The 12,202-nt window shown below is 40.5% G+C and overlaps 1 protein-coding gene across 5 annotated transcripts in view; it reads left to right on the forward strand.

Moving 5' to 3' along the window:
• The first annotated feature begins 2,332 nt into the window (after positions 1-2,332).
• gabra1 (gamma-aminobutyric acid type A receptor subunit alpha1) overlaps positions 2,333-12,202 on the forward strand; it is a 43,559-nt gene continuing 33,689 nt past the window's right edge. The window contains exons 1-4 of one of the 5 annotated variants that reach the window (XM_063485617.1): positions 2,333-2,534; positions 4,842-4,947; positions 9,791-9,903; positions 10,818-10,885. In XM_063485617.1, the coding sequence (XP_063341687.1) occupies positions 4,868-4,947; positions 9,791-9,903; positions 10,818-10,885 (261 nt within the window). In that variant the 5' untranslated portion in view covers positions 2,333-2,534; positions 4,842-4,867. Of the gene's footprint in view, positions 2,535-2,628; positions 3,329-3,415; positions 3,495-4,841; positions 4,948-9,790; positions 9,904-10,817; positions 10,886-12,202 lie in introns of those variants that run through there. The other 4 variants (XM_063485620.1, XM_063485616.2, XM_063485618.1 and 1 more) reach the window with 4 other exon arrangements.

Consider the following 12,202-nt stretch of genomic DNA (forward strand, 5'->3'; position numbering starts at 1 on the left):
AGTAAAAAGGCACTCAATGTCCAAAGAAAAACTTTGAAAGACATTCAGAAAGCCTGGAGAACTACTGGTCAAGACCTCTTTAAAAATGGCAAAAGGTCTGACTCTTTGGAATTAAAACATAAAGAAATAAGGAATGATTCAAGACATTTCCACAGTACTTTACATCCAGGTTCAAAGGCCACAGCAGCACCAGACTTTAAACCAACTGACACCATGAAAAGCACTAGCCCTGTGGATAATAAAAAAGGCAAGTGCAAATCACCCTTCACTGCAGTAATTGAAATAAAGTACTGCACTTGAGTTTATATCTTCATCTCTATCTCTTGGTAGAGCCTTAGATGGAGTCAGCCAAGGGGGGAACCCTGCCTGCTGTTGCCTATGGACAGAGTAATCTAGAGTGGACTAAACAAAGCTAAAATGCGCAATTGGCTAGAACAGCCCAGAATCATGGAGACTGGATTTTCCAATCTAGTGACATCACATCCCAAATTAAGACATTTTTCCCTTGCGATGTGCATACTCCTCAAGAAAAACACTGGGACTCTTTCATATCATGCTTCATCTATTTTTTAAATGTTCTTCAAAGCCTACAAATAATTTGAAATTAGACTGGAGCTACAAATAAAGCTGAGGTGTTAAAGATTGTGTCACAGTGAGACCGCATGTGTTGACTAAACCTAAAAAAAGAAAAAAAAAGAGTTCAGTAAAAGCTTTCAGGGTCATGGGCCACTTTTTCTCTGAGACACAACAATCCTGATGCTTCAAGTGCATCCACAGAACATCCCAAACAGCAAATAACTGTCTTCTGGCATGTGCGGTCACGTGGCACCGACTTGGGCAACAGAGAATGCAAAAACATATTGACTCTGTGAAGACATAGACGAGTTGGCAGCTGGTTGCTATTTGCGTTAATGTGTCATTAATACAAGACTGCAACACATGGTGTATGAAAGCCAATTTACCGCAGTCGGTACTTTAAGATTGTGTGAAATGAAACAACTTATCACCACATACAGCACTTTGATGGATGCACAAAAGGAAGGAAGAGGGGAAGTGAGAGGGGGTGGAGGCGTAGTTACTCAACGCTTCTTTCAAAATTCAAAAACACTGTTCACAGCGAGTGATTATTTCACATAACCTGCACACCTCTCACCTAAATTACCATCATCCATCTCTCTCTGTACACACACACGTACACACACACACACACAGCTCACTTCACTATCCGTTCCCATCACCTGTCCAGAGATGGAGCTGTGAGGAGCCAAGTCGCCTTTGTTTGCCATTTGTTTAAGCGGAGTCCCTAGATATTCATCTTAACTGATCACTTGCGCTGTTTGGTAGAGGCTCTACATTGTTGCCCAAGAAGAAGTCCCCCTCTTCGGCACAACGGAAGGTTAATAAAACGCCAGGAGGAGGAGAAGAAGGAGGAGGGGAGGAAGCAACGACAGTCATACTTTTCCCTCTCCACTATCCATCGCGGGCGTGCGCGTCGATTTGAGCGCACGCGGGCACGTGTTGGTTGTGCATGCGCTCAAATCGAGTCACATGCAGCGGTGGCGTCTGGCTTTGAGAGAAGGGAGGCAGCTTGAGACGATACCCCACTTGCATTCTGATAGCATTAAGGAGCTGGGTGGGGTTGTGGATCTGTTATATATATATATATATATATATATATATATATATATATATATATATATATATATGCACACACCTGCAGCATCAGGTTAAGAGCGGAATGGGCAGAGTGCAAGTGTGTGTATGCGTATGTGTGGTAGTGGATATGGTGGTAGGGGTCCTTGTGAAATACATTTTCATGGATAGATTGATAGATAGGTAGGTGAAAGACATGTCTTATTGAATACAGACATAAAGGAGGCATACAAACCCATGACGTCCGTCATAACTAATCACTCACATGCACTACTTTAACCACGCGTGAAGAGGCACACACATACACACACTCACACTCACTCACGCTCACAGAGGAAACGTTGCACTGCAGACCAGACTGACGTGACTACACTGCCAGCTCACTCTGCCTGCTCTGATGAAAATAAACCCCCAGTCAAAACTGAAGGCGAAAAAAAGAGTTGTTCCTCTGTCAAAATCATTCTAGGATCAACAGCCGGGATTTATAAGAGGCTTATGCGACCATCAGTTATAGTGATATGATGTAAACTGCCCATAAGAATGCCCTTGCTTTCCACTTATGCCTTCTTTCAGAGTCCTTGGTGATGAAAATGTCCCCTGATTTGTAGTTTAACTTGAAATACGCAGATGACTACAAAAATATACGCCGGTTATCATAAGCTCGGTTTTTTTCCCTCCCTTGCAGATGCACGCAGCTCAGCGCTCCTCGTCGTTCTGTGCTCAGTCTGGAGCGGCGCGGCTGTAGCAGCAGAATATTTGGCTGTAAACAGAGACAGTGTTGGGGTCTCGATGCAAAACGTGGGTTTTTAGTAGACGGCGAGTGATTCGAGGAGGATTTTTTTTATTGCAGAGCGAGAAGCTCGTGTCATCAGTGCAAGCTGGTGAGGGAACACGATTTTCTTAACATTGTGGATGTGTCTTTTTCCCCCGCTGGTGCGCGCGAATCTGTGCCATAGCATCGTTTTTTAATTCATTTTTTCTCTTCATTGCGAGAACTCACTGTCCGTTTTATGGCCGTAACTCTTGTCCATACGATGTCCTAGCTGTTTCAGGTCGTGAGACGGTCTTTTTGATGAATGTCAATATAATCTCTTTGGAAATCATCACGTAGGAGTCAGGGAGAGAGGGAGAGAGGGAGAGCGAGATGGTGAAAAAATAACAAGGAATTCCAATCAAAAAAATGTAAGAGGATTTTTATTTAGCAGCCAGTGAAAAGAGATTAGTGCGACAGCAGTGGAAGTTAAATTGTGCTGCATATAAAATGGGCGGGCTTGTCTTTATATTAGGTCTGCACAGCCTATTCTAAAATTAAATAGTCTGCGCTTGGACATAGTCTGTTTGCTGTGCGCTTTATTTACAGATACGGTCGGTGAACAGCAATAATTTGGAGAGGGATGTCGGTACACAGACCAGATTTGGTAGTTTAGCAGAAGATTTCTCCTTTTTTTCTTCTTTGCTGCTGACAGACTGAGAGTTGAACTCACTACGGCACCACCAATGAACAGTGAGAGAGACCTGCGCATATCGTCAGCAGCCGCTTCTCCAGCCTCAAGCTAAAATTCGTCAGATCTGAGATCACAGAGGATTTTTTCTCATTCAGTCCGGCTAGAAAAGCTATTCTTAAAAGTTTGAGGATATAGGCAGCGGGCAACGAATATACCCCGACTCATCAGCTGTAAGTGATTTCTTCGTTTTTTTTCCTCGCCTTTCTGTCAGGCAAAAGCGCGAGAGAACAGTCGGATTCAGAAAAGGATGGTTTGTTGCTGGACACCGCTATAACCGAAGACGAGTTTTATTGGGGAGAAAGGGACAGTTTGCCGTCGAAATTAGAAGCGATTTAGGTGATTTTAAAAAATGATTTCTGTGGAGAACACGAGCTGCTTGATGTTTTGAAGGGAGGCAGCTTGGTTTCATCACCACGGACAGCGCTCCGAATAAAATAGCATCAACGTACATTTGCTTAATTACTCTGCCACGCACGAATCCGATCGTCATGCATGTATTTAGACCATCCATGCAACGATGCCAGTTGCATGCCAAATGTCTGTCCGTGTCAAATATGTATTCATATGTTGTTGGGGACAGGGTGACATTTCCTCTGAATAACTTAGAAAGTGTGCCTATGCGGGATTTTCTCCTCCGTTCGTTAATCTGTAGTATCCTCGCTTATCAAGTCCTTGTCAGCCTCGGGATTTATTTTCATTTCATTTCATTTTAACAGAGCAGTGCATGTTCATCTCACTGTGCATCCCGCTCACTGTGCATCTTGGCACACCACAGCCAAGTATCAGGGGTATTGTCTTCTATCTGGGCTGTGGTTCTTTGGCACCATTTTATGGTCGTTTGTGAAATTTTAGCGCTTTTTTTAATAACTTAGTAACTGGCCCTCTCGTGGACACATTGAATATGCTTTCAGGAATGGATTGTGATTTGGGGCATTGTGATCTACATGCACAATAACCCTTTCTATCGTCTGTACACTTTATGACCCGACTGCCAAAGCTAAATGAATAGAGAAGATGCAAATATTGGTCTTTTAGGGCGATTTGGTTTAATACTGCGGTAACGCAGTTTCAAATTATAGGGTATTAGATGAGGCTGTGTACAGGTGCTACAAGCTCACGGGGGGTGTTATGTGGTCAGTGATGTGTTTCCTTGTTATTTTTGCTTAATTATTATGCGCTACAGATGCAGCCATATCCTATGCATATGGATTAAGCATCAATTATGAGAAATGTGTTTACACTGTATGCCTTTTTGGTAATCAAAACGTTGATCAGTTCTTATCTCTCTCGTGGCTTGGGTGTAGAATGTGGCTCTGTCAACGTGACATGTAATGCAAAATTTGATGTCAAATCTTTGATGTAATGTTGGATGTAATGGCCCAGTACATCAGTGCATGTGGCTTGGCTTTTTGGTTTTTGATTCATGTGCTGTCAGTGAATCTGTTAGTGATGTTGAGAGTCAGGACCAGAAAACCTCACATAAAGCATCCTGGTCCATAATCATGCTTGCTGGTGTTTTACCACATCTTATTTGCTGACACTGAAATATTAGGAATGACGGTGTGCCACTGGCTCATATGACTTGATAATGATGTCCATTCTCTCTCTCTCTCTCTCTCTCTCTCTCTCTCTTTCTCTCTCTCTCTCTCTCTTTCTCTCTCGCTCCCTCTCTTTGAACCCCAGCAGTGAAAGGTCTTCATATTGCAACCATGTGTGGACGGAGCCGGACGCTCTTTCTGTATCTGTGGGCTTGCTTGCTTTTTACCAACAGCGTACTGTTTGGGAAAAGGTAAGAATAAACTTGAACTTGTGATTGCACATATCCTGTATTTCTATCGTATTCACTGGACAAGTCATTAAAGTCACAAATCTGCATAAGATGCCTCACAGATTCATATTTATGTCTTCACACTGTTAACATGTTTTGGTTTTGAAGGCTTGCACAGTGCTAGAGGGGAAAAAAACAATGTTGAGGGTGGTCATTCTTGTAGGCATAGATACAGCCCATACGATCATGCTATTATTGGAACTCTAATTGCACATCATGATTTGAACATCAGACTGCATCAGGCAAAAAATAAAAAATAATTGTGGGCATTTTTATGAAAAAGCAGAAGTACCTTTTAAAGCTGGTGTCTTTGCTTACAAAATGGTCAACAGGCTTGTACTGTAAATATGTCAGTGAATCAGCTAAACATGGAGGTAACTAGTTCTGTTCACCTGAAATGCTGATAGTCTGTCTTCCTACCTATTGCTTGGTGTATTGGGCTCCTCTCTATCAAAGCATATTCACTGTGGTTGTAACTGGGGCATCCTCACAGGACACCTCCATGCTTTTAATTGCATAGTGGTAATATTAAGTGGCGCATAGTGGGGGGAAGATGAAAGCCAAAATAGCCTCTATCAGCTTTATCACAGTGTTACACTTTTTTTGGTTCACTAGCCATGCAGGACACATTTACATTCCTAGATTTCAGTCCTGGGTTGTGTACAGTAGATGGTGTGTGTTGCACAGAGACATTTGGCAGGGGTTATTGCACATGTGTTTTTTGACGGTGGCTGCAGGGACAGCGGGGGTTGAGTTACACACACTTCTTCTCAGTGTCAACACTGAAGTGTTGGACGTCAGCTAAACCTGAAGCAAACCAGCAAGGACAGAGAGGGAGAGGAAAGTTGAAAAGACATGACACAATTAAAAAAAACACTGCCATGCATTAATTCCCACACGATTCAAAAGCAGGAAAGCATAAAAGCATAAGGTTAAAGATTCAAGAACACAAATTAAGCCGTTCCAAAAGGACAAGTAATTTATTAAATAAGACCATTGGAACTTTAACCCCTTTTTAAATCATGTGTACAATATTGGAGAAACTAAAGGGATTGGATCTGCCTCACAGCTGAATAATCCAGGAAGGCAGTTAACTTCACTGGAGATGACTTGATGTTCCCGAATGCTTTTTCTATGTCACAAAAACACACATGGAGCATGCAGTTTGTGTCTCAGATTACATGCCTTGAGAACATGCAGAAGACATATAAAATGCTTCCCATTTTAAATATTTGATGAATTGCAGCATCTCTGTATTTTTAACTCATTGTTTCTAATTAAACACAACAGCAGCTTTAGCTTGCGACTCACTGACTTGCAAATAGAGGGTCTGATTCATGGGGTTTGATATGTTGTACATTAGAGAAAATCTAAAAGTACTCATTACCTTACTGAGGAACTGTCAACGCAAACTGCAAAGCAATTATCACCCAAAGATTTACTGTATAATCCAGTCCCCTTTTTGAAGTCAAATACAAAATCACGAACACAAACACACAGAGACGCACACACACACACACACACACACACACACACACACACACACACACACACACACACATACACACCTTGGGGGATTTCAACAAGACACGGTAATCAGGAAGACCTAGAACTCTGCTACAGCATGTTGCCAACGAAAGAAATTGCCTTATAATTAGATATCCGGCTGACAAGATAGACAGATATAGAGAGAGCGAAGGAGGGAGAAAGAGAAAGAGAGAGAGAGAGAGATACAGGTTAACAGAGAAAGAGAAACACTGGCAGAGAGTGTGTGAGCAGCATTGTTGCTGTTCAGATGACCTGTAGATGGGGATGGTGTACAATGTTTCAGTAGGAACTAGCCCCTGGCTGATAAACATGTGTATTCTTCCACATCACCTTTTTTCTGTTTTCTTTTCTTGTCCTTGACATACAACTCGAACCTCTACACTCAGATATTTCCCACATACAGCTTAAAAAATATCTGTCTCTAATGAAGATCACAGTTTGTCAAGTTAAGATAAAATAAATGTCATTCAAGAAATGTGAAAAATGATTTAATAGATAGATTTTTCCAATTAGTTTTACCGATTATGAACATTTTCATTGCATCCTGTTAAATACCTGTTGACCGTAAAGGAGCTTGGCTTGTATTCTATATTGGTGGAGATTATAAGAGGAAGGCTATATTTTGGGGTGTCTTACTCCAGTTTGGCAAATCTGAAAAATACCAGATAAATACTGTGAAAATGGGAAATACACAAAACTAAAGCAAAGTAGACTGTGATTTATTTTAGTCTTAGCTGATGTGCCATGGATGTGGTTTGTGCTGTCTGTTTTTATACATAATTGGCTCCTCAGACCAGAACAAAAAAGAAAAAAAAAAGTATTATTTTGAATTACAGCACTTCAAAGCAGTTACCGACTGTGCTTATGGGCGACAAAATTGCTCATCAGTCTCTAAAGTTTGAATGCTTTTTTAAATTTATTTATTAATTTTCAGAGAAAAGTGGACACTTGTGAATTAAGGGAAACTGGAGGCAGAGTTAGATTAAGCATCTCTTAAAAACCCATGCGTGTGGATGGTGCATCCTTATTTACAAAGAAGTGCTTAGCACCTCATGTTGAAATCTGTAGGCTCTGCCTCAGACCTATAGCTTTTATTGAGAACTATGTATCTATGTGGTTGTGGCAGTCTAAACTGTATCTTCACCTTTCCAAGGCTTTCGAGTCTCTATTCCCTTGTTTTTTTTGTCTTTTTAGACTATACATTGAAGCTTTAACTCCCATTCTTAATAGGCGTCACTCTCCCACCCACTATCCCTCCTACTTTTCCCTCCAACCTTTTGCAGGTCCCCGCTAACTAATCTCGATGACCTCTCTCTCTCCTTGGAGCTGTTCAGCTAGCAGAGCTTGTTTCCAAACACTTGCTGTTTATTTTGCATGCAATCAAACCAAATCCTTTTGGCACAGCAAAGGAGGAGAAGATGATAGCAGAATAAAATATGCTGTTGAAGATAATCATTGTGCTATCATATATGGAAGCTTGTGGGTGCAGATGGTACATGCATGCATTCCTTCATAGACACACGCGCTCTTTCACTGCAGTCCTTGTGCTACACATTGTAATTAGGGGCTGTATCCCAGATTATGAGTGCGTTGAAATATTTATGTGTGGAGATGCAAACCCTCCTCTAACAATTACTGATTGTGAGTGTTTTCGGCATTGCTCTAAGCATTTTGTTTCATGTTGTTCAAAGAGCACATTCAGCAAGGCCTTTGTGATCTAAAAGACCATATTAAGGCATCAATAATGTATTATGGTTTCTCTATGTCTACTCTGTATTTCACTCTCTATTTTTCTCTGCTGAGTGTACCTAAAGGCTGTGTGTGCACATACACATACGGTATATGCTACGCAGCCCACACGCCCCTCTAATAATAAATAAATAAATCCAGTGCCAAATTGGTCTCACTATCAAGTCAACACATACTGACGTTTGGGATGGACCCCCCTTGGCGTAGCATTTTAACACACTGGATACCCCTTGAGCCATTTGTCATTGTGCATGGTGGCCTGTAAAACTATAGCCAAATGTGCCCTACTGTGCCATCACTGTTATGGAATGAGACAATGGCAGAGAGGTGGCTAACATGTAAAGTTGTTCTACTCCTAAACCTAACCATATAGTGACTGAGACTAATAAGTCAAAACTGATGTTTAGTTGAAATCAATTCAATTCAATTTTATTTCTACAGGGCCAAATCAAACAACAGTTGCCTCAAGGTGCTTGATATTGTAAGATATAAACCCTACAATAATGCAAGAAAAACAGAAAACGACAACTGTCATATAAGCCCCTATGAGCAAGCACTTTGGCGGATGTGGGAAGGAAAACTCCCTTTTAACAGGAAGAAACCTATAGCAGAACAAGGCTCATAGGGATCCATCTGCCCTGACCGGTTCAGGGTGAGCAGATGAAGACAAGAGAGAGACATGCTGTGAAAGGATACAGAGATTAATAATAACTAATAATTAAATGCAGAGTGGTGTATAAACACATGAGTGAAAAAGGTGACTGAAGAAGAAACACTCAGTGCCTCATCGGAATCCCCCAGCAGCCTAAACCTATTGCAGTGTAACCAAGGGAGGTTTCAGGGTCATGTGAGCCAAAATAAAGTTTTAAGCCTAATCTTAAAACTGAAGGCTCTGCCTCCCATTCTACTTTTCAAAACAAAAGTTAAAGAAACTGGAACTCCTGCCATCAGACTGAATAATAGGACTCTTCAATGCTATCCACTCGCCCAAGTTCTATTTTATCCAGACATTTTTTTCAGTTGCTATACTTTGTCATCTGGCAAAAATGTAATCTGTGCTTTGGAATGTAATGCTATAGTGTGTGAACATGTTACGCCAAGTGGTTCTGACCAAGCGTCAGTGATGACTTGGAAGTGAGAATGTGCTAATAGTAGAGAAAAACTTGGCCTCACGGGATACGTTCGTTTCCAGTCCACCTCTGAACAATCACTTGCTTATTTATTTCATATCAATATGATCTGAAACCTCATGCTCGTGCTCACACACTGAATTCTAATTTAGCAGCTAAATTTGTCAGTGTCATATAGGATTTGGCTGAGTTTTCTTTGTGTTATCACAATGTGATTCACGCTGCATTTACGCTACCCATGTGCATTAACTACAAAGCTGAAACTGTCCTTCTTCCCCCTTTGATTTATAATACAGTTTGTTCTTAGACAGTTGATAGTTCTGACTGTGGTTTTGGATTCTAGCTGTGACTTTAAATCTTATTCTTTGCGTTCCCAGCTCTGGGCAGAACGGCATGACAGATCAACAGAAAGATAACACTACAGTCTTCACAAAGATCTTAGACAGCCTTCTGGATGGCTATGACAATCGCCTCAGGCCAGGACTAGGAGGTCAGTAAACCCAAGTCATTGCATATATTTTGTCCCACATAATGGCTGCTGTTTGTCTTTTTTTAACTTGCAATAGAATAATATCGAAATGTTTAAATGTTACGGAGGTGAGCTTGCAGTAAGTGTCAGACTTTAAAAGGTAAAAGAATCTGAGACCTGGCCCTTCTATCCTGCTTTTTTGTGTGTTTGTTCCTTCTATTGTCAACTATCCATTGACAAAAGATGGAAGCAAAATGGCAGGAATTCAAGGACAAATCCAGGAAATGAAAAGGTGCAAACTAGATAAAGAAAGAAAAACAGAGAGTAAAAGGGAAAGGAGGGAGTGATGATGTGAGAATTAGTGTGTGAAGGACACTGAGGATTGCACAGTATGATGCAGCAGGCATCAAACAGACAGGCGAATAAAACAACGCCTGCTAGAAGTTCAGCAGCCAAGGGGAAGAAATTATGGATTATGATGGGTATCATTCATAAATTGTGCTGCCACATTTCAGTTTCACAATCACAAAAAACTAAACCTTGCACACACACACACACGCGCGCGCGCTCTGCAGCCCATTCCAAAAGAATCCCCAGTGGTCCCATTTTGGCTATCAGCATTATGGGACTAGAATGGCACATTTCCAACAATGCAGCAATGCACAAATTTATTAAGAGATTAAACCTCTGTCCGGGTAATGGAACTGACACTGAAACCAATAACAACAGAAATGGTTATTGACATCCAAAGTGGACATTTTTTAAATGTTTTGTTTTTTTGTTTGTTTCTTGTGTGCTTGTCTAAGTGCTAAAAATATTTCTGAATAGATTTAGTGCTTCAGAGGCTATAGCCAGGTGGTCCTGTATTAACAGGTAGTTAGAAGCTAATGAATGCCACTGATAGTCACTCACTCAGCAATTTCCTGCTTCAACAGAGCGTGTAACTGAAGTCAAGACTGACATTTTCGTGACTAGTATTGGGCCAGTTTCGGACCATGACATGGTAAGACTCTTTTCGCCTCTATAAATGTCATTAGTTTTCTGGTATTCCTCCCCTCCATCTTTAGCCCTGCCTTATACCCTTTCTGGACACAGTGGTCTTTAAACTGTGAAATATCTATTGATTTGTAGATTCATTCTATTAACTTATGATGTGTTAATAAAACTGTCACCTGCAAAATAAATTTTCCGGTTCATGGTTTGTAAGCTCATGCTACAAAAATGCTGTGGTACCAGTGTATACTACAAAAAAAAGCCTCAAATATCCTTCTTGTACAAGTTTGAAGGATAGACAATAAAATTACTTGCATTATTTTGGAACATTCACGTGAACTAAAGTATAATTAAGAATAAATCTATACAATAACAAGCAAAATTGTGATTATGAGTGATTGATTATGACAAGCTTAAAGTTTAACCTGATTTAAAAACAAGCCATACTTTATTGTGTTTTTCTGCAGTTTGAAAGGTCAAGTTATTTGAACCCATCTGAAATTACAAGAAGCTACAAAATGCAAAGAAATATTAATAAACACTTTTATTTTTTTCTTGTCTTATTTAACATTCAACCTGAAAAAACACACACTCACACACACACACAAAATGTGAGTTGTTCCAACACAAGTGATCTTTACCCTGTTCACTAGAAACCAATTAATCTCATTTAAACGACTCACTACCCAGCCTTGAAAATAAACCACTCCTGTTATAAGCACGTGAATTGTGTCTGCTCTGTTTGATATAATCTCAGTTAATTGCAATGGTTGACATACAGGCCAGAACTATTTTGCTTCGGTTAAAGCCAGAAGGAAGAGCTGAGGAACATTTTCTCCCTCTCTAGCCTTTCCCTATCCTGCTTTATTACCTTGAAGCTCTGTTTCACTTCATACTAATTATCTTACGAGAACTGAGAGGCAAAGGGAGGGGGAGAACAAAAAAAAAGAAAAACCCACGCTGCTCTGTAATTTTTACTGGCTCCCTTTACTCTGCCGGGCGGTCATGTGGAACCATTAAAATCTGCTCTCAGCTAGTCATTAGCTGGCTTGAAAATGAAATGTCCTCCTAATTTTGTGTCCAGTGCTTCTTTTTTGTGTCCGGTGTAATTTAGATTACTGAGCAAAGAAGTCCCCCCAAAGATAAATGCTAACAATGATCATTTTTGGCACTTACCTGACAATGCAAAACCAAATGGCCAGATAATTAATGATCCTGTATTTGCATAGGGCACATTAAACTGACCAGACAATAATTATGTAAATAGCATAAAAGAAGAAAATGGAAAGGCAAAGCCACATATTACTGTTTGAAACACAGCAAAGTT

Source organism: Pelmatolapia mariae, linkage group LG10_11 (genome assembly GCF_036321145.2).
Source record: "Pelmatolapia mariae isolate MD_Pm_ZW linkage group LG10_11, Pm_UMD_F_2, whole genome shotgun sequence".
Classification (NCBI taxonomy): Eukaryota; Metazoa; Chordata; class Actinopteri; order Cichliformes; family Cichlidae; genus Pelmatolapia; species Pelmatolapia mariae.